This window comes from Sorex araneus, chromosome 1 (assembly GCF_027595985.1).
Source record: "Sorex araneus isolate mSorAra2 chromosome 1, mSorAra2.pri, whole genome shotgun sequence".
NCBI lineage: Eukaryota > Metazoa > Chordata > Mammalia > Eulipotyphla > Soricidae > Sorex > Sorex araneus.
Genome location: NC_073302.1, coordinates 153,677,834 through 153,701,353, shown reverse-complemented (window position 1 = coordinate 153,701,353; position 23,520 = coordinate 153,677,834). Strand labels below are relative to the sequence as shown.

The 23,520-nt window shown below is 45.9% G+C and overlaps 1 protein-coding gene across 1 annotated transcript in view; it reads right to left on the bottom strand.

Annotated features, from left to right (window-relative positions):
• Positions 1-11,690, bottom strand: part of IQGAP2 (IQ motif containing GTPase activating protein 2) — a 300,593-nt gene extending 288,903 nt beyond the window's left edge. The window contains exon 1 of the mRNA XM_055136270.1: positions 11,349-11,690. Within this exon, the coding sequence (XP_054992245.1) occupies positions 11,349-11,394 (46 nt within the window). The 5' untranslated portion in view covers positions 11,395-11,690. The remainder of the gene's footprint in view (positions 1-11,348) is intronic.
• Positions 11,691-23,520: the final 11,830 nt, after the last annotated feature.

The window sequence follows — 23,520 nt, the reverse complement described above, 5'->3', positions numbered from 1 at the left end:
GTCTAAGATGTATGAATGAATCAAAACCATAAAAGTGGCCGTGGAGGCAAAAGACAGAGAAGATCATCTTCCCAGGCTTACTGTCCAGGACCTTCTCACCCCGCTGAAGACTGGAACCAACCTTTGCTATTAAAAGGCTTACTCAGCCAGCCCACCGGCTCCTCAAAATGCCACCGCCACCTAGACACCCTCAGGAGCTGACTTCATGTAATCCCTAGATCAGTGGAGATTTGAGATTTTCCTAATCCCGTTTGTCTTCTGGAAGGGGGAAGAAAAATCGCCCTTTAAATCAATCCAAAATAAATCCTATAAAACAAACAAACAAACAAAAAAAAAACCACATGTGCCTGCCTCGAAACCATGCCTGGGTCTGTGTGTGCTCATGGCCCCCACCAGGCATGTGTTCATCCCACACAGCAGGTGTCCTGCTCACCTGACAACGCCTGCAGGCCCGGTGAGGCAGAAAGCTGGGCTGGTCCTTCCATGCCTGCAGAGCAGAGAACCAGCAGGTCCTGAGGGCAGATCCACCCCAGGGCTTCCCTTTGGGTGTGGGTGAAGCCAGGAATCCGCCTTTCCAACAAGGTGGGTGTGTATGGGTATATGGGGGTGGGGGCTGCTTCTGTACTTGCTCCAGGGATGCCCGCCAAAAGCACCACAGCGGCTGGAACCAGAGCAGTCAGCTCCCTATGGCACCGTGGCAGGCGGGGCCATCGAGATCCGAGCCAGGAAGGGAAAGGAGAGGCCAGCTGGAGGCCAGGCCAGTCAGAGGCCTTCCAGGGACCTGGACGCATAATCTGTGTTTGCTCTCGTGGGCATTGTCGTCTGAGGGCACTGAATCAGCACAGTTTGAGGAGAAAGAAGTGCCACCAGCCACGGAGAAAATGAAAAGATCCTTTGGAAAAAACTTACTGCCCTGACCCGAGTTTCTCAACCCTTTCCTCGTTGTGACCCTCTTCCAACCCTGTTTTCCTCCGTGGTTCACCGTCCCCTCCTCTCATGTCATTCCCTCCACCTCCACCTGCAAGTTTCACCAGTGGCCCTCTAGGAGTATTCTGGAGCCCCATAGGGACCAGGTGGCCTTAGGCTGGGAAATGCTGCTCTAGATATTTTCGTTGTCCTTTGCCATCCTCAAGTATCCAGTTAGAAACCCCCCCCCCCAGCTTCCGCCCCCTTCCACAGCAACATCCAGAGATCAACCCAACTACCCACACAGCAAATACACCAGAAAGCCTGTCGGTGCTGTCTCCACCCTCTTCCCCCAGGTCACATTCAGGGTGCTAACCATTACATCATGGGACCAACCTTCCAAGGTCACCTTTAAATTCACAACCTTCCTTTCTGAATCCTCCCATCTCCCCATTTGAGCCCCTTACTCTCATGTGTTCCGAGAACTTGAGGTAGTCTACGTAGAAACATTTGTTTTTCATCTTCCAGTCTCTTGCAAGCTGCCAACTCCATCACTTTCTCTACATCCACAATGCACTGTACACATTAGGTGCTCAATTATCAAAACTATCATTTGCTTAACACTATGTGCCAGGCATATGGACCACTTTTGACAGGAATAAAAGATACTGCCCTCTAAGACACTCAGTCAATGACTAAGTCAGGATTGAAATCCATGTCTACTTAATGCCAAAGCATCTGCTACTTCTTCAACACCATTCTACCTTGCCAGGAGGAAAGAGCAAACAGAACAGTCACATGGAGGACAGGCTGACAAGTCAGTCACCACCCCACGACCACCTTCTGCCTAACCTCTCATCCACCCCAGATGTCAAGGAGTGGCCAGAACGTGTAATAAAGTGTTTTACAAATGATCCTATTTAGAATCATTGGAGCATGCCACTATATTATTATGGAAAAGCCTTTCTTTCATTCTAGTGCCTCGCAGCAAGATGGGCTGTCTCGACATATCCATAAACTCCTCTCATGAAATCTAGCTGCACTCTATAAAAAAACCTATGGAGATTTCTGTGCTTTTCTTTAAGGGGAAGAAAAACAAAAGTAAAAAAACACAGTTGCTTTTGTATGTGTGGACTTCCATGGTCAGCTATTCAAGTGCTAACAGGTTTCTGCAGTTTGGTAAAATCAGGACTAGGCCTTGGAACAGAGAAAGCAGGGCCCACTGATTCCAGACAGGCAAACTGGCAACAGCAGCTGAGAAAGGGCTTCCAGCTCCCTTAGCACCCGTGAGCTCTGTGGCCTAGGCAACATTTGTGATGGAGAAACTGCTGCCTCCTCCCCCACAAGGCACCAGTGAACAAATGATGATAATAGCACACAAAAAATCACCCATACTTGGAAAATTCACAATTTGTTTTCTGTTTTGGGTTTTTTGGTTTGTTTTGGGGGTTTGGGAAGGGTTTCATTTGTTTGTTGTTTTGGGGTCACACCTGGCAATGCTCAGTGTTACTTTTGGCTCTGCACTCAGGAATCACTCCTGGCAGTGCATGGGGACCATACTGGATGCCCGGGACCAAACCCAGATAGGCCATGTGCAAAGCAAATGCCTCACCCACTGTTCTATCTCTCCGGTCCCTCACCATTTGCTTTTCTGGTACAACACCCCACAGTATTCAGGGTCTTAGCTCTGTGCTCAGGAGTCACTCCTGGCAGTACTCATGGGATCATATGTCATGCAAGGAACTCAAATCAGGGTAGTAGTCAAGACAGCCACATGCAAGGTACTAAGTACCTTACCTCCTGCATTACCTCTGGCCGCCCTCAATTCACAATTGACAAGCCCATGCCCCAAGGTGAAGTGCCTCCCTTCTAGGAATTGAGTCAGATCATAGGTTCAGAGGTCTTAGTTGTTTTTTTGTTTGTTTGTTTGTTTTATAAAAGACTTAGTTAACATTAGATCTATTCATATAATAACCCTTTAGATAAAATCAGCTGGGGTCAAAGAGACAGCACAGGGGGTTAAATTTCTTGCCTGGTACACAACTGGCCCTGTTTCAATCACCAGCATGACAGAGGGATCTCCGAGTACCGCTAGGAACAACCCCTGAGAACAGAGTCAGGGTAAACCCTGAGCACTGCGCAATACGGCCCAAAACCCAAATACATAGATAAATATAATCGGTAGTTAAAAAGTCTGCAGAATTAAAGGGTATAAGTGCAAAAGAGTGAATCAAAAAAGAAGGGAATTAGCTAACACCCTAAATAACACTAAATTTTAAAGAAATTAAATAAACTCAGTATTACAAGCTTAATCTCTCCTAACAAGCCATTTTGACTAACAGTATGTGTAATTAAAGTTAAAAACATACTAAAATAACACTTTAGCTGTTGACCTTAAAGAGGAAACATTTGCTCATGAAGGAGCAGCCTGGGCTTTTTTTGTTTTTTGTTTTTTTGTTTTTTTGTCTACAAAAGGCTGCATCACAGGGCCACACAGAGGAGAGATCTAGAAGCTTCTCCAGCTCCAATGAATTCACTGATGCCAAAGGAACATTGCAGCAGCTTGTGGCACCCACCTCACAAGTGTGCGATCTTGAGTCGAAACTCCCTGAGTCCCTCAGATGCTAAGGGGAGTCCGGAAATCTGTGCTTTGAGCCTGGAAGCAGTGTTCTCCTTGGCACAGCAACTGATTTCTGGCTGCAGTAAAGTCAGGTTTGAACATCACACACACACAAAAAAGGATGTGTGTGAGGTGGAAACCCCTCTGCCATGAGCATTGCAACTAATTAGGTAAGTGAGCAGCAGGGCTAGATGTGCGACCTCTGGCGAGCACTTGTTGAGTACGGCAGTGACCCCCCAAGAGAGCACCAAAACCATAACCGTGCACCTCAGCTAGGAGTGTGAGTTCTGGTTATCAAGTGTGCCACGGCCCTAACGGTAGGCCTATATACCAGTGCAGCCAAAGGTGCAAGCACCACAACCCCAGCACACACCACAGCCAGGCTTCTGCATGCCCCCTACTTGTCAGAGCCACAAACACAAAGGGAATAAATAAAAATTAAAACAAAAAATTCAAAGAAGGGGACAGAGAGAGAGAGAGAGAGAGAGAGAGAGAGAGAGAGAGAGAGAGCACAGAGTTTAATGCACTTGCCTGACATCCTATTCGCCCCCCCCAAGCACAGCCAGAGGCCACTCCTGAGCACAGAGCCAGCAATAACCCCTGAGCACTATGGAGTGTGGTCCCAAAACAAACAAATGAAAGTACTGATACAGTACAAGTGCCGAGCTGCCTGCAGGGGGATGTGATCCTGCTTTACCCACCCGACTCCAGTGGATACTGGGAAAGGGATCAGAGCATCTGAGGGTCGAGAAACCGCCCTCCCAGTACTCCAGTTATCAACTGGGCAGCGGGGGCTTAGGAAGTTTCCTGTGCCAGAGCAGGTTTGTGATCAAACCTGAGCCTCCAGCATGTAATGTGTGTACACAGCCTCTTGTGCCATCTCTTTGGTTCTTTTCGTTTTATGCTTATGCTTGTGATAATGAGTACTGTTTCAAAAGATACTTGGTTTTTCGCCCTTTTAATTTATGAATTATCTTTTAACGTTCATTACTTTTATTGAGCCTAAAGAAAAATATGCAACATTAATTATATTAACACAAATTCATTCATAGGGAGACAAAGGGTTATTACTTTAATGTACTGAAAATGTCTATTCCATTTACCTTTATGGCATTTCAGGCATTGGGGCAAGGATTGTGTAACACCTGGCAGTCTTCAGGAACTACTCCTGGCTGTGTGCTTAGGAGTCACTCCCATTGGTACTTGGGGAACCATATATGGTACTGGGGACTGAATGAGAGTTGGTTGCATGTAAGGTATGCACTTGAATCCATACTCACTCTCTGGCTCCTTTTCAAGAGCTTTGAAGATAAGAGTTGTGCCTTCTTTTCCTCCTATAATTTCATGGTTTTTGTTTCATGGTAGGTCCATATTTAAGCACATCACATTAAAAAATAATGCAGAGGGGCTGGAGAGATAGTGCAGCAGTTAGGGCACTTGTCCTGCACACAGCTGACCTGCATTCGATCCCTGGCATCCCATATGGTCCCCAGAGCCCCCACCAGAGTGATTCCTGAGCACAAAGCCAGGAGTAAGACCTGAGCACCACCGGTTATGGTGCCCAAACACAAACAAAAAATGAAAAGAAAAGAGTTAGGTGAGTTTGCTAAAGAGATGGGGTGTGTTGGAAGGAACTGGTGGAGGGAGTCTGACATTGATGGTAGGTTCAGAGGTGAAACATTGTGTGCCTGAAACTATATTATTACAGGTTTGCAAATTACTGTGCCTAAATAAAATTTTGAAAATGAATAATGCAAAGACAGAAGCAGGAAGCTCTTGAAGATTTTTCATTTGTTATGCTATGTAGTGATTAATCATTGTAGTATTTCTTTTGTCATTGATTTATATTATTTTATTTAGGAGCATGACCTCACATGGGAGGTCATGAGTCATTTTGAGTCATTATCTTCTCACATCTATCTCAATCATCAATTTAGACCCAAATTCTGTTTTTGCAGTCTATCATATTTGCTGAGGCTATGCATCTGCTCCATAAATCTTTGGAAATGTAAGAAGGGAATTTTAAGTCATACCTTCCTTACATGAAGTTAAATCAATGTCTTTCCATAAATGCTGAAAGACAAACTTAGCTATTGTGGGTTTTTTCTTTCTTTTTGGGTCACACCCGGTGATGCACAGGGGTTACTCCTGGCTCCTGCACTCAGGAATTACCCCTGGTGGTGCTCAGGGGACCATATGGGATGCTGGGAATTGAACCCAGGTCGGCCGTGTGCAAGGCAAACCCCTACCCACGGTGCTATTGCTCCAGCCCTAGCTATTGTGTTTTAAAATTTAAAACAGTCTCAGTCTGACTGCTGCAGTTCTAAAGCTTGCAAGTGAAATTTTTTCTCAAAAATCTAAAACCTTTTCCTTTAACACACCAACAGCACAGCAGGAAGAGCGTTTGCCTTGCACATGGCCAACCCGTGTTCAATTCCTCCATCCCTCTCGGAGAGCTCGGCAAGCTACCGAGAGTATCTCGCCCGCATAGCAGAGCCTGGCAAGCTACCTGAGGCATATTCAATATGCAAAAAATAGTAACAACAAGTCTCACAATGGAGATGTTACTGGTGCCCACTCAAGCAAATCGATGAACAATGGGACAACAGTGCTACAGTGCTACTGTACCAGAGCATTAGCCAAAAGCACCAAGTATCAACCAGAATGTTTCCCCAATGCACCATCCCAACACACACCTCAACTGGGCAAGCTTTACTCCTTTTGGGGGTGGGGAAGAGGGGAGGAGGCAGAGAGGTGGAGGACATAGGAGAAAGCAGAGAGGCGTATCACACCCAGAGGCTATTCCTGTTATTTGTGCTCAAAAGTGACCCCTGGTACCTGGAATTTGTACTGGGGTTGGCAGAATACAAGGCAAGTACCTTACTGAACTCCTGTGCCATCTCTCCAGTTCACCTCTTGCTCTTTTTAAAAGTAGCAAACTAAAACACTGATAAGTTTTACAATGGTTCTGAAAGATGCTTTGCAGATGGGACTGGAGAATTAGTATAGTAAGTATAATAAAAAATAGTATAATAGTATACTAAATTGCAAGACACATGCCATGCACACAACTGACCAGGTGACAATTGAGCCCTGCTGGAGTAAGCCTGAGTACTGCTAGGTGTAGCCAAAGAACAAACCAAAAAAGCAGCTTTGCAGAAGATAGAAAATCATCATTCTCAGGCTGGAGTGACAGCACAGCAGGTAGGGCATTTGCCTTGCACGTGGCCGACTCCAGTCCAATCCCTGGCATCTCAGTATGGCTCCCCGAAGCCAGGAGTGATTCCTGAGCACAGAGTCAGGAATAAGCCCTGTGCATCGCTGGCTAAGGCCCAAAAACAAAAAGAAAAAAAAAAAGGAAAGAAAATAAAGAAAACAGACATCCTCAGAAGAAGCGTGGATTACAAATTCACAAAGTAGGTATTTAAGTGTTCACTGAATTAGTCCACGACTGAAAACATCTCACTGAAGTCACAAAGCCACTTCCCCTTCTGTTATTATCAATCTTATTTTAAACTCAGGTGAATGGAGACAAGCTTTGTTGGGAGCAGGGAGCGGGGGATTTGTGGGGGGTGGGGGGGGAAGAGAACAGGGAGCACACCCCTCAGAGCTTGCAGTGTCCCCTCCCACATGTAAGGCATGGGCTTCAGGCCAAAAGTTTGAGGAGCCAATTTTTAACTGATCATGGTGGCAACATATTTTCAAAATTACTTTGGCAAACAGATCAGAGTTCATTACAACAGCATAAAAGTGCTTTGCAAATCATACCTAAACCCGAGTGTCATTTAGGTTTGGTTCTGAGTGTAGAAAGTTTCTGGTTATTGCATTAGTGAGCTGGCATGTCCGCTTCGGTCTGTTGTAATATTACACACAATAACTTCATGGTTGCGGGAAGATGTGGCCGACCCGGAAACAGTGGGAGGTGGTTAAATAAAAAGTGGTCTGTTTGATTTGCCTCTTGTAATTTTCATTCAGTGTTCCAGTGTGCAAGTCAGACAACTTTCAGTGAGTGCTTGTGTCAGAAATCTGATCAGGGAGCCTTCCTGGAGAACGCATTGAGAAATCCCTCAAGCACAATGCAGGCTACACGGGATCACACACACACACACACACACACACACACACACACACACACACACACACACACACACACACACACTCAGAGGCAAGGAGAGAGATGAGAGATATCCTACCAGCATAGAGCTGAGCTCATTTGAATTAGTGAATGACAATTCAATGGGAAACGAGATGGCAGAACAGAAGACCAGACCTAAACCAGCTTCATTCCAGTTACAAAACAGTTGTTTTGTTTTGGGACCACTCTCAGAGGTGCTCAGGGCTATTTCAGTTCAGAGCTTGGGGGATTTGGGGTGACCGGGCAATGCTCCTCACCCACTGAGCTCTCTTTCCAGCCCTAAACAATTGTTTTTCAAATCCAATCTCATGTATCTTGGACAGAAAATATCTGGGTAGAATATACTGGTCTCGAAGTTAAATTACAATATGCAGGGAATATACTATGACTTTATTTTTAAATGCCAGGGATAAGACCTGGTTGGTATAGTTTGTGGTTTTGTTAAACCTGTACTTACCAAGCCAACAGACAACAGCATGGCCCTGTAATGCCAGTGAAAACAATCTTGCATTACCTCCTGGGCTTTCCACTCACAGCATCATTTTCTATCTTGTGTTGACAGCAGAACCAGAGAGACAAAACCACCATAAATGATATATTCCAACACTGCACATCATCCCTTTCACATGAGAGTTGGGGTTCAGCAGTATCTCTTAACATGAAGGTGCATTCTTGTACTATTGTTTTCAAAACAAACATACACCTTTCAAGAACCTGGTATCAAAATGATACTGAAATATTCCATCAATGCTTCATGAGTCAGAGAGATAGCACGGCAAGTAAGGTGCCTGCTTGCATGCTTGATCACCAGCCCCCCCCCCCCCCAAACACTGCCAGGAGTGATCCTAGAGTACAGAGCCTAGAATAAACCCTGAGCACTTCCGGGTATGGCCCCAAACCCAAAACACTAATAATAACAATCACCAGTCTGAGATGGCCATCAAGCATAGAAACCAGCACATATTTTCCCTTTTATAACATGATGGGTCTCATGAATGCCACCCACCTAATGAGTTGAGAGAAGGAAAGAGGGAAGGACTGATTCCATCAGTGTGGCCCCACAACTCATCACATCAGACTGAGACAACTTGAACTAAGAATTTCCCAAGCGAGTGATCACACGCACTGAGTGCTTTGCACACTTGCAAGCACTGGATCTCTGGGTCACTGCTTGTGGATCACCTGTTATCTACACTAAAAACCACAGAAAGCATCAATGAAAACCAAGCATCACCCCAGCTGCGCACGCAGAGACACTAGGCTAGGTGTGTGCATGCTGCAGCTCTGCACACTGAAGGCTGCACCGCCCAGTTCACAACAGAGCTGTGGCACAGCAGGAGAGCTCTTGCCTTGCACACGAGGCCACGGGTTCCATCACTGGTATTGCAAAATAAATCAGCAAAATGTATCATCAAACCCTTTTTTGTTTGGGGGCCACCTCCGGCAATCTCTGGGGTAACCCTTGCTCTGTACTCAGGATACTCCTGTTGGTATGTTGGTAGTCAGGGGATCATATGGAGCTCCAGGACCTGAACCCGGGTTGGCCACGTGCAAGAGTCCTACCTACCCTACTATCTCTCCATTTTTATTTGGGTTTTTTTGGTTTTTGGTGCTGTTGGATCAAGCCCAGGGTATGTACTCTTCCACTGACCCATATGCCTAACCTAAAAAACTTTTGGGGGGTCAGAGTGATAGTTCAGTGAATAGGATACTACAATGGGTAGCAGCACTGCACTGCAGTACTGTCATCCGTTGTTCATTGATTTGCTCGAGCGGGCACCAGTAATGTCTCCATTTTGAGACTTGTTACCATTTTTGGCATATTGAATATGCCACGGATAGCTTACCAGGCTATGGCGTGTGGGTGGGTAGCTTGCTGGGCTCTCGGAGAGGGACAGGAATCAAAACTGGGTCGGCCTCATGCAAGGCAAAGGCAAACGCCCTACCCACTGTGCTATTGCTCCAGTCCACAATGGGTAGTATCTACAGTAAACTTTTGGTGTGTGGGTAGGAGTAGGGGGGGCAGGGGGAGGCTGGGCTTCCAAGTGGTGCCCACCCTTCCCTGCAATCCCAGCCAACCAGGCCTTTGGGCCAATGTAGGGGGTGGGGGGAAGGGGCGGCTGAAAATCCTGCTCAAAACCTGTGTCTTGGGATTAACCCTTTACTATCTCTCTCGCCCACTGTTTAGGGCTGGGGAGACAGCTGAAGTGGTAGACCATGTGTCTCACATGTGCAAGGCCCGAAATTCAATCCCCAGCATCACAGCACCTCCCAACTCTGCTAGAAGTAACCCTTATAAACACAACCATGTTTCACACGCATGTTCGCCTAATTTTCAAACGTTATGCTCCTCTGACACTGTTTTGGGCCCCTGTCACATCAAGGGCTTTTCCATGGCCTGAAGCTGGCAGCGTACACTCTCAATGGGCGCGCTCTGCTCCTCAGTGAGTTCAAGGAGCTCTGCTGTCTGTGTAGTTCCCAGCCCGCAAGAAGGGCTGCAAAGCCCCGGGTGGGTTCAACGCTCGGCCAGGACCCCCAGGCGGCAGCTGTCCCCTCGCTGCCCCCTACTGTCCCTCCAACCTCGCAAAGGTCACATGGGGAAAATAAGTTACTTCCCATCTGACACTCGATTCCAAGGCGGGGGTAGAGGAAGGGGAGGGTACAGGAGCACAACACCTCTAATTAGGAAAGACTGCGGTCCCCTCCTGGCCGCCCTGACCCCACACACCCTGCCCCCGGCGGCTCCACCAGGACCCAAACCTGGTCCCTTCGCACCAAGGCCAGACTGGGCAAAAGATTAACCTGTGGTTCTCGGCCCGGCCCTAGGTTCACTGACAGGGCGAACCCCGAAGGGTGAGAGAGCGCCAACTTTCTGTTTGTTTTAAAGGAAACGCTTCCTGGCGGTCTGAGCTCTGCACACGAGCCACGTGGTGGGTTGGTCCTAATCGCGCGCTGCATCCACTCTCGAGTCCAAAGCAACCTTGCACCCAGGGCAACCCCGGGTAATCGACACCATCTCGACCGCGTCACGCGGGCTCCGACCGGATCCCGGGCCCGGATCTTCTTCTGCCTGCGCGCAGCTCGGGCACGGGCTCGGGGGCACCAGGGAGGGAGCCCCCCCGGGGCTGCAACAGGGAAGAACTCTTACGCATTGGGGCCCAAACTGGCTCCCGGCGGCTCAGGTGAAGCCGGACGGAGCGGGCGGAGGTTGGGGGGTGGGGGGAGGCGTTCGCCCTCGGCGCACAGCGAACGCGGGCACAGGGCTGGAGGTGCCCACCTGTAGCCTCAGCAAACTTTCCTCCTCCTTCCCGGAGTTGCAAGAATTCGGTCCCTGTCGCCACCCCCTGGTCCTAGCCGGGAGCTCCGCGGGCTCCTCACCTGATCCCCCTACACCCCAACCCGGTCAGTCCCTAAGCGTAGCTCCCGGGCGGCCCGCGCACCCCGCTGGCAGAGAGGACGGCGGTGGCCAGCCAAGCTGTACAGGAATTTTTGGCGAGGACGCCGATCCCTTCCCTTGACAACAACAGCCCCCCACTCCCAACTTGGTCAGCCACACGGGCACAGCCAGCCCGCCGGGTCCGTCCGCCCGCGCGCGCCGGGCTCCCTGGGCTTCTCCGGACGCGTTCCTAAGGGCAAGGGGGGCGCACGGGGAGGTCGGCGGGAGCCCCGCGCGCCGCGCGCACTTACAGCCATAGCGGGGTCTCTGCAGGGACGGCTGCTCCTCGTGGGGCATCCTGCGGGACTCCGGGGGCCCGCCCGGGGCGCGCCCCCCGCGGCTCCCCTCGCTGGCCAGGCTCGCCGCTTCCCGCGCCCCAGCGGCGCGCGCGTCTCCGGCCTCTCGCTGGTCTCCCCTGACCGCCCCGAGACCCGCGGGCGGCTCCGTCGCTGCCGCCGCCGCGCGCTGACACCCGAGCCAAAGTGAACTCGCGTCGCCCGCTGCGTCCCGGCCGCCTGCCCCGGCAGGTTTCCTTTCTCTCCCGCAGTCCCGGCCCCGTTATTCTCCGCGGTGCGAGCGCGCGGCGCGGCGCAGCGACCCCTACTGCCCGCGGGCCGCCGTGGCCGCCCGGCGTGGACACGCCCCTGCCTCCCGCCCGGCCCGGGGATTGGACGGCGCGGGCGGAGCCGCGCGGGGGCCGCGCACAGCTGGCGGCCCGGGGGTGGGGCGCCGCCGTCGCCCCGCCCCGCCTGATGTTTCACTTCTGGAGCTTCTAGGGCGCGCCAGGGAACCCACCCCAAACAGAACCGAGAGCTGCGGTGGGATGCACGTCGCCCCATCCAACCCCCAGCGCCCGGGGTGTCGCAGAAGGATCAGCAGCCAAGTTCCTTTTCCTCTAGGGGAAAAAGTGTCATCCCCCGCTTTAGTCTTCACGGTTGTCCTTTCGTTCCCCCCACGCCCTTTCCTTCGGAAGTTGCTTCTCTGACTCTAGCCACAAAACACAGGGTTTCCCCGGTAGGAGCAGAAACTGTGTGTGTGTTTGTGTGTGTGTGTGTGTGTGTGTGTGTGTGTGTGTGTGTTGCTTCAGGGACAAAATAAAAACGCTCCTCCAGCAACCACACTCAAAATGCAACCGCGGGTCTTGCTTGCCTCACCTGCTTTCTGCCCGCTGCGCCCCGGAGCACCGAGATGTGGCCCTGCCCAATTGGGGCCGCAAAGCCACAGAAACCTTTTCCGGCGAAGGGTGTAAGGAAATTAAACAGCGCGTGGCTGTGTGTGTGTGTGTGTGTGTGTGTGTGTGTGTGTGTGTGTGTTGCATTTCGTGTCGCTGGCGAGCCATAAGCTCCGGACCCGGAACGTGGGTGTCAGCTATACCCGACGCCCACACCTGTCAAGTGTGCAACGCGGGGCTCTCTCGAGGGCCACAATCAAACTAGAAACGATCGAGGTCGAGTTATCGGAGGTCATTTTGGTGCACAAAAGCTCCAGCCCTGCTTAATGATGTAAAGAGGCAGCGAGACCAGCTGTGCTCCACTTCATAAGAGAGATTGTCCTTCTCGAATTGGTTGTAACCCCGATACTTGGGCAGGGCCCCTAAGAGTTTCCGCTTCTGCTGGTCTGGACGCCGGTGGGGGAAGGTCAGGATGAGGGATTTGCGTCTTAAACTCTGGGACCAGAATGGTGCTGATGCTGCTGATCTGGCTTTAGGTTAGGGTCATTATATCGGAAATCAGGCTGGGCAGCTTCTCTCCCGGGATCTTTCATTCATAGTGGTGGGATCGAGGTGCCAGGAGGCTTCTCTCCCCACCTTTTTTTCTGGAGTCTCACCTGGTTGGAACGGAATGAGAGGGATTTTTTCTTTTTTTTTTTTTCATGAGAAGGAAATGTCTTTAATTATGAAAGCCAGACAAGGTTACAGTGGCCATATTAAGAAACATAACACTCCCTGGATCAGTGTTTATGCAGGGGGTGGGGGGCACGTTCCAGAGGGATTTCCTGTCTTTTAGGACATACAGAATTTGATGCTATCTGAAACTTTGGCTCATCTCTGTGATTCTGTTATTAAGTGTTAACTCTTAAGCCCTTATCAGTACTATCAATTTGCATGGTGAGTATATGATTTAGGGCCAACATAAATGGATAGTTTATTTCAAGGTAGAAAGGAAATCACCCTCCACTATGATGTGCGGGAGAACAGGACTTGAAAGTGTGGAGTGAGGCAGACCTCGTAAGGGATAGATAGTTTTATTCTCAAAAGACTGACGGGTGACAAGAGGCTGGAAGCAAGGGGGTGGTCAGAAAGGGAGTCTTAAAACTGGTATCAGGTCATGAAGTAAATCAGTGACATGTCAGTCAGGCTAAGAGGACTGGCCAATCTCATGGAAGAATCTGAGAGCTCTTTAAAGACACAAAGAAGATTAGGGAACTGTAAATCTTGCAGCTAAGGTTATAGGATGGGTGAGAATGGGGTAACCTGGAGGTGCTGACACAGTGGGAAAGGCATGGCAGAATTTAGAGAAAAATTAAGAGAGCTTCAATGAAGTTGACACAGGTAAGAGTTATAAAGGGCTGTTTTGGCCTGCGAGATGATACAGCTGGTAGGACGCTTGTCTTACACATAACCAACCTAGGTTAGATCCCCAGCATCCCATATGAGCCCCCACGGAATCTGCCAGGAGTGATCTCTAAGCAAGGAGTAAGCACTGCTGGGTGTGACCCAAAAACAAAGACAACAAAAAAGTGGCATCATCGACACATAAACTACCAAAGATTATAAGTAAATACCTGTGGGTGGTAGACAGCAAAGGTTATAGTAGCAAGAAGTACTCTGCAAGAGACTAGGTCATTTAGTAAATGTAAGTGTGAGTTGCTCATCTCTTTCCTAAAGGCTCTGGGAAGGTCTTAAGGCTCTGTCATGGTTATTGTTCCTAGGGAGAATTTACCACTAAAATTTCCATAGGCAAATGCTTCAGATTATTTTGTTTTTCAAGTGCTGAATGTGACCTCTAGGACCCAGTCTGCACTCACTGAGCCGCAGCATTATCTCACAGATAATTGCTCCTTCTCAGAAAAGAAACTTGCATGTAGATTTCAGGACCATTTTTTTGCAGGGTTTGTCACAGTAGACTTAAATAAACACAGGGCCGTGTTCCAGCTTATTTTGCCATCTGACTGTGCTTGAAAAACTATTGACAACAAAATCTGAAGGAATCTAGTGAAAAAAATGTTTGTTTGTTTTTTTAACAGAGTTTTTTCTTTAATGTTAAACAAAAAGATGAGACTAGAAAACTGCAAGACATGGTAAAACAATTATAAAGCAATACAGTCTTTGTAATAATTGTTTCTGAAGGTTCATCTATAAGTTGAAGTGAGCATGAAGGTATTTAAAAATATGCAACTTTTGGGGGCTGGAGCAATAGCACAGCGGGTAGGGCGTTTGCCTTGCATATGGCCAACCTGGGTTCGATTCCCAGCATCTCATATGGTCCCCTAAGCACTGCCAGGTGAAATTTCCTGAGTTCAGAGCCAGGAGTAACTCTTGTGCATCGCCAGGTGTGACCCAAAAAAGCAAAAAAAAAAAAAGCAACTTTTATAAAATATAAATATCTAAATAGCATAGATATGAGATAAAATATGAAGTATGTAAAAAACAGATTATATCAAGACTATTAAGCATAAGTCTGGAAAGATAATACAAGGGATTAAAGAATTTGTCCTCCATGCAGCATGCTCCCTAAGTAGTCTTCAGCACCATGAGATGTGTCCCAAACCCTCTCCTCACACACATCTGAAAACGAGTATCAGGGCAGGAGAGAGTATACAGTGGGCAAGGCATTTGCCTTGCACACAGCTGGACTGAGTTCAATGCTCTGGCACATATGGTCCCCTAAATCCAATCAGAAGTGATTCCTGAGCACAGAGCCAGAATCCAGGAGGAGTAAGCCCTGAGAAGAGCTGGTTATGCACACCTCCAAAAATAAAATGAGTATTGAATTAAATTCTTGACATGATTTTTATTTTTAAAATATCTTAGTATGTTTAAGCTCACAACTTATACTGCACTGTACTGTTGTCCAGTTGTTCATCGATTTGTTTGAGCGGGCACCAGTAATGTCTCCATTGTGAGACTTGTTACTATTTTTGGCATATTGAATATGCCACGGATAGCTTGCCAGGTTCTGCCGTGCAGGTGGAATACTCTCGGAAACTTGCCAGGCTCTCGAGAGGGACAGAGGAATCGAACCTGGGTCCACCATGTGCAAGGCAAACGCCCTACCTGCTGTGCTATCGCTTCAGTCCACAATTTACATACTTCTTAAATATCTTGGTGATTTTCAGGCAATACCCTCTTACCAGCCACTTAACATATTTTCCAGAATCATGACCAAAGTGCCTTCAAAGCATTGTTCAAAGAAGCGATGCATGAAGAAATGCCAGGGAAGAAGGGATTGACACTTTTCCAAAGTCAAGAAATACCTTGGGTTGTGAAGATTTTCTAATTTGTTCTTCATATCAGAAAAAAGAGATGGATAGGTGTAGGAACTACTCTTTTCTACTAACTTACTTTACTGCAAAGGGGACTTCTAGGTGTAAATATGGTACTTATCATCAAATAGCAGATTAACAAAGAAAAGAATCAGAGCAGAAATTAATGCAATAGAGTGTTTCAGTTCTCAAAAACAAAAGCGGAAATAGTAGAGTCAGGAAAAAGGAAAACAATAGAATTATTTTATATTTTCAGGACAAATGACTTTTGTTTAGAAGCTCAGAGAAGCAACAAAGGTAGAAACTAACAAACTACCTCTGTGAGTTTCACAGAGGTAGAAACTAACCTCCATTCCAATACTTGGAATGTAGCTGCTGCTCAATAATTTGTTACCCTTATGAATTAACTATTACTTACTAGGCACTGTACTAGGAATAGTTAATAGTTGTTCCTTTCAATCCTGTAACAAAACTATGATGAGATCATTAGCTTTGCTTAACTGCAAAGAAACAGACTCTGGCTCCCATAGTTAGTAAAAGTAATACTGTGTTTGCCAATAGTCCAGGCTTCCCCACTCTTGGACTGTTCATGTCCTAATTACAAATTGCAATATGCTTCATTTCCTCAGGTAAATGGCCTCCTACTAATGTCCCAAGTTACCATCCTTATTTACTATCACAAGCTCCTAGTATGTGTCCAGCTTGAGGCAAATAATCCTTGATTGGGCATGTCAGATGATACAGACAATAGAAAACATTCACTTAGGGTGAACTGGAGAAATGGAATAGGAGGTTAGGAACTTGATTTGAAAGGTGATTGGCCCAGCTCAAAACCCAGCAGTAGTTCTAACTATAATTTCTTTAATCATTTTGTGATTTCTTGTCATTCTGACATATATTAATAAGATCTGAAAGATATTTGATAAAGTTCCCTCCCACACACCTGTGAAGTTGTTGTAAATCAACTTTTAAGATAATTTATGCTTTTCTACTGACTGGAGCTGGAGTGGTAGCACAGCAGGTCGGGCATTTGCCCTGTATGCGACCGACCCAGGTTTGATTCCTCCGTTCCTCTCGAAGAGCCCAGCAAGCTACCGAGAGCATGCAGCCTGCACAGCAGAGCCTGGCAAGCTACCTGTGGCGTATTCGATATGCCAAAAACAGTAACAAGTCTCACAATGGAGACATTACTGGTGCCCACTCCAGCAAATTGATGAACAATGGGGAGACAGTGCTACAGTGCTACTGACTATAACTTTATTATTATTATTATTATTATTACTATTGGCCAGAGTGATAGTAGAACAGATAAGGACATTTGCCTTGCACACAGCTGACCCAGGTTTCATCCCCAGCACTTAAGAGGGTCCCCCAAACACCGCCAGGAGTAACTCTTGAGTGCAGAGCCAAGAGTAACTCCTGAGCATCTCCAGGCCCAAGCCCCATGTGTGTGTGTGTGTGTGTGTGTGTGTGTCTGTGTGTGTGTGTGTGAAAGAAGGAGAGAGATAGGTATACATAATTATTATTGTGTCATACCCAGAGATGTTCAGGGCTTTCTCATGACTCTGTGCTCAGGAATTACTCCTGGCAAGGCTCAGAGAACCATATGTGGTGCCAGGGATTAAACCCAGGTTGGCCATCTGCAAAGCAAACACCCTCCCTGCTGTATTACTTCTCCTATCCCCACACTGACTATAACATTATCTTCATCTCAGACTGACTTCTCATTGGCAGTAACTCTTAGTCTTAGCTTTCAATTTCTCTGCCTAACTCTCATATTCCCCTTCTGTAACATTCTGTCCTATTTGGTTAATGAATTGCAAATAAACAAAGCTGGCCTTGAATAGCCTGGATAATTTTTAAGACACTTCACAATTTATCAGTGAATAAAAATTAAAACACCTATCAGGTTGACAGTTTAAATACTTAAAGGTTGGGAATCAGGATTTCTCTCACACCGCTGGTCAGTATATACTTTGAGCAATCATTGTGAGGAGTAATTGACCATCTCCAGTTTCATACATTCCCTGAAACCTAGCAATTCCACCTCTACGAAGATCCTCTAAATAAAGGTTCCACATATAGGGAAACAGGAATAAGGATGCTACTTCCAACAAAAACTGGAAACAATCTAAATATTCTTTAGTGGCAGAAAGGATAACCCCAACACAAAATATAAAAATTAGACTAATTATAAATGCAATGAAATGCCATCTGTATGTAATTACATGCATATAAAATAATATTGCAAAACATTGATATACAAAATATAGGCATAGATAGTTCATGTCTCTCTATTTAGAATGTCTTTCTCTTATCTAAAAAAAAAATTTTGTTTTGTTTTTGTGCCATGCCCAGCGGTGCTCAGGGCTTACTCCTGGCTCTGCATTCAGGGATCATTCCTGGTGGACTTAGTGAACCATATGGGGTGCCAGGGATCAAAACTGGGTTGGTCACAAGCAAGGCAAATGCCCTACCCACTGTACTATCTCTCTGGCCCTTGATTTTCAAAAATATTTTTAAAGAAGAAACATGCATTGTGTTAATCTTGTCAAAATAGTAACAGTGTATTTGTTGACTTAATGGTTTAAATGCAGAATCATTTAATTTTCTTAATAAGATAAACCCATATTCTTTTTTTTTTAAATTGAATCACCGTGAGATACAGTTACAAAGCTTTCATGTTTGAGTTTCAGTCATACAGTGATCAAACACCCATCCCTCCACCAGTGCACATTCTCCACCATCAATGTCCCTAGTATCCCTTCCCTTTCCAACTCTCCCCCTGCCTCTATGGCAGACAATTTCCCCCATACTCTCTCTCTACTTTTGGGCATTATGACAAACCCATATTCTTACAAAATAAAGTCTTACCTCACCTGTTGAAAGTGGCAATTTGAAGAAGCAAGCACCCCTCTATATCTAAGAAGGTGATAATTATTTGAGAAAATAGTTGGGATTTCCACTGCAATATCCAGTTGCCCCCAAACTGGCTACCAGGCCCCAAGTGCTGGTGACCAGCTTCTCTCTGGGGATTGGTTAGTGAAATCTGGTCCTCCAGTTCAAACCATTCAAGGGAGAGCTCTTCAGTCATATGATCAGTCTTAAACATTTTGGCAAAAACTCTTCACTTTTATTTAATTTGACTTTAACATGTTGATTTGGGGTCACATCCAGGGGGACTCAGGGCTAATCCTGACTGTATGGCTTAGGGCTGCCCCCAGTAGTGCCTGGGGATCATGTAGTGTGGGGAGGGTTTGGGATTATCAATCCTGGACCTCCTGCATGCAAAGCATGGCGTTCAGTTCACTGAGCTATTTCTCTGACCCCAAGACTCCGTCATTTTAAAGCTGCTTCCCCCCCCTCCTCCTCCTCGTCCTCCTCCTCCTCCTCCTCCTCTTCCTTCTCCTCCTCCTCCTTCTCTTCTACCTCATCCTCCTCCCCTTCTCTTTCTCCTTCTTTTTCTTTCTCCTGCTCCTGATCCTTCTTCTCCTTCCCCTCCCCCTCCCCATTCCCCTCCTTCTTCAGTAACCAGCTGCTAAACAGTTTAATGAATAAGGCACTTTCCTTACATGCAAGCTACCTGAATTTGATTCCTGTACCCTGTATTGTCCCCTGAGCTCCACCAGGAGTGATCCCTGAGCACAGAGGCAGGAGTTACCCTAAGTATTACTGGGTGTGTCCCAAAAGAGTAAAGAAAAAACAGTAACTTCACATCTGGATCTAGTTATCCTGAGGCAAGTGTGAAAGCCAATAGTGAACCAAGGAATAGCACAGTCAGGAAGGCAGAGATAGCCAATCTGCCTTTTGTCATACTATAAATACAACTGTCATTTCAAACTCAACAAACAGAAAAGCCAGAATCAACTGTTTCACATCATCCTTCTATCAATGAACCTTTCCTCTGATTGTCATACCCTGTTAATATAAACACTTACAGTCGTGTATTCTAAACTTCGGTCTTCCAGGATGACTTTTCAACATTCGGGGAGTTACTGAGATTCGTGGTTCTTTGTTCACACCTCTCTTAATGGTGTTGTCTTTCTTCTTTGCTCTCCTCATTATTTAACATCACCACTAAGGTTCAAAGTGATGCTATTTTGCAGCCGGGCTGTTCCAAAGGCTATTCCAGAGTTGTTGTTATTTCCCTTTTTTGCAATTTAGATGGATTATTTCTTCCTCTGAATTTTTCAATCAAATATCTTTTTGGGTACTCTCCTTTGTAAAGGAAGTAGGAAATGCTGCTTTAATTGTATTTTATGTTTTTATTGTCCTCTGAGTTGAAAAAGTTAATGCGAGTTCCTTAAGCACCCAACTTTTGCCTTTGTTTCTGTCATAGTAGGCACGCCAAGTAAACCCAAAGGATCTAACTGGTGTGAGCAGCTTCAACAGTGGAAAGCTGACTGATCTACCATGTGTAGAATTCTAAGCGAGGATCTCCTTGGAGACTCTGAAGACCTAACAATTGAGAGCTTCCATGGAATTAGAATTTGAACTATGGCCAACATAGTAGGTACTCAATAAAAATTTGACAGGATCGGAGAGATACTTACAAAGGTTAGGGGCACTTGCTGACCTGGTTTAATCCCAACCACTAACTCCCCTGCCCTCGGCCAAGACTGATCCCTGAGCACAAGGCCAACTATAAACTCTAAGCACCACTGGTGTGGCCTCAAAACAAACAACATAATTCTCCTATAAATCCTACCATTTCTAAGCAAAGTCCCTAAAACCAGCTGGTTTAAAGACTTCTGCCTTACTCAGCTTTGGCCGCTGTGACAAATACCATAGATTGGGTGGCTAAACCAGTGTTCTCAGCCCCTTTCCAACCATGCCCCTTCCCATCTTTCTGTAGCCTCCGCCCTTCCCCAAGTCCTGTCCTATAGGTTGACTCCCTAGTCTCATGCTATAGACCCACAACTCCCCTTCTCCCCACCACTTATGCAGTTTTTTATCTGTGGTGTCTTTTTTTTTTTTTAGGTCACACCCAGCGATGCACAGGGGTTTCTCCTGGCTCTGCACTCAGGAATTATCCCTGGCGGTGCTCAGGGGACCATATGGGATGCTGGGAATCGAACCTGGGTCGGCCATGTGCAAGGCAAACACCCTACCCACTGTGCTAATGCTCCAGCCCCTATCTGTGGTGTCTTTAGACTGGAGTGATAGCCCAGCGAGTAGGGAGTTTGCCTTGCATGCAGCCAACCCGAGTTCGATTCCTACTGAGAGTATCTCGCCCACGCGGCAAAGCCTGGCAAGCTACCGGTGGTGTATTACATGTGCCAAAAACAGTAACAATAAGTCTCACAATGGAGACGTTACTGGTGCCCACTTGAGCAAATCGATGAGCAACGGGATGACAATGACAGTGAGAGTGATGGTGTCTTTAGAATATCCAGAGGGCCCATACAGGGCCTGATGGCCCTGCTGAGAAATGCTAACTTAAGCCACAGTCATTTGTTTCTCAGAATTCTGGAAGTTGATCTTCCAAGATGAAGGTGCCTCCTGATGCACATGCTTTTCTTCATGACTTGCAGATGCTAACTTCTCATGCATCCTGCCTGACTTCCCTGTCATAGGGTGAGGGAAAGCTATTTTTTTTTAAATAAGAACCTCAATCTTATTTTAGAAATCTCATTTTTATCACTTCTTGGCCTTTTGGCTAAGATCAAGTGTAGAAATCTCATTTTAGAAGCCCCACCATTGTCACCTATCAAATCCCAATTTTTTCTCAGTAGTCCCACTTCCAAATACTTTGGGGATAGGGGCTTCAACATATAAACTGTAATGGGAAAGGAAGAACGCATTTAATACATCAAAGCTTCTTTATTTTTTCCTAAGAAGTTTAAGTCTGGGGACTTGACAGATAGTACATCTGCGGATAGGGCACTTGCCTTGGATTTAGCTGATACAGTTTTGAACCCCTAAACCCTAGACCATCTAGGAATTTCCCTGAGCACAGAGTCAGAAGCCTTGACTACTGCCAGGTCCGACCCCAAAACAAAAACAAACAAAACCCTTCAAGATTTCTAAGTCTGTTGGAGTGTCAGAGTATTACCAGGTCCGTATTTTTATAAGAATGGACTCTGAACAAAGACAGATATGCAGAGAGAGGATGGTGTGACTGAAATGCAAGCAGGAGCCTCTTTCTGATCAGTCATACAGTCAGAGGGGAAGCAGAAGTACAGCCATCCTCAGGAAAACACTGCTTAAATGTTCTATCCTGTTAAACCCTTACTGTTTATTGTTAGATTTCACGAAACTCTCTGCCCTTCTTCCCACTCAAAGTGCTATGTTTGTCTGGTGCTGTTTATTTAAATTATTTTTAAATGAATTTAAAGTTTCACCATGAGAGTGAATTTTATAATGTCTTGAGAGATTCAGATTATTCCAAGAGTTGAAATGAAACACAATAGAATAGTAAAGGGTGAGAAAGAGATCTTTTTGTAAACTATAATAAAAACTTTTAGTGTTCTTTTAAACATGGTGAATTAAGTTGTGTTGAATGTCTGGAGTTTACACATTCTCAGAAATATCTGTTAATTATATAAACTTGAGGCTTAAAATTCAGGCTTCAACGAGAGAGCATGAAGAGTTCTTCTGCAAATGAAAGAAAGCTGTTAGCTGGAAATACTATAGAGAGGATTTGTCCATTGGATAGGAAATTCATTTTAATAAGCAATTAAACATTTGATCAAAATTTTGAGAATTTGGCCCAATTCCCATGCAATTCCTTTTTAAGGCCACCAAAGAAGTGTCTAGAACTCTAATCTCCATGGTCCCAGGAGACCCAACTTCTCTTTGATTTGAGTTTTACATGAATTTATTTGCAAACAAATTTACAAATTACACTTTAAGATCTTAAGTGAGTTTTAAATTCTTCATTCTATTTTACTATTATCAGAATTTGGGGTGCTGGAGAGATAGTAAAGCTGTTAAGGCAATTGCCTTGCACACATATGAACCAAGTTCGATACCTGGCATCCCATTTGGTCTTCTGAGATAGCCAGGAGTGATCCGTGAACTCAGAGCCAGGAGAAACCCCAACTACCACTGGGGATGGTCCCAGAACAAAACAAACACTATAAAAGAAAAAGAAAAATTTGTTTTCTAGTTGCCCCTACATAAATTAGTGATTTTTGTTGTTGTTAATATAATTTTTAAAAATAGAATTCAGATCATATTGGTATCAAATGCCTTCTTTGATAGTACTATCTTAGTACTTGGCCTCAAAATTAAAGCTTGGAACTTCAGTGATATTCACTTTTCATGATCCATTCTGCTCTGTCCCTTCAAAAACCTCTAGGTTTTTTCCCACCGAGGGAAGAGGTCACACATCCCTCTCCCATCTGTAACCTTATACCAGGAGGACCCCATTCATCCTCTCCATCCTCTAGTAGGCTTGATTGGGAGTCTTGTTTTAGGGTTTAAGAAAGAAGGGAAGAAAGAGAGAGGAAGATAAAGAAGGAAAGAAAGAGAGAGAGAGAGAAAGAAAGAAAGAAAGAAAGAAAGAAAGAAAGAAAGAAAGAAAGAAAGAAAGAAAGAAGGAAGGAAGGAAGGAAGGAAGGAAGGAAGGAAGGAAGGAAGGAAGGAAGGAAGGAAGGAAGGAAGGAAGGAAGGAAGGAAGGAAGGAAAGAAAGAAGGAAGGAAAGAAAGAAGGAAAAAGAGAGAGAAAGAAAGAGAGAAAGAAAGAGAGAGAGAAAGAGAGAAAGAAAGAAAGAAAGAAAGAAAGAAAGAAAGAAAGAAAGAAAGAAAGAAAGAAAGAAAGAAAGAAAGAAAGAAAGAAAGAAAGAAAGAAAGAAAGAGGAAGGAAGGAAGGAGGAGGGAGGGAGAACTAATACACAAAATTACTATTTCCAAATAAATTTTATTTCTTCCTCAAGGATTTCTTGGATCACTATGACTTGGTCACTTAATATTCTGTTGTGCCAATATAAGAAC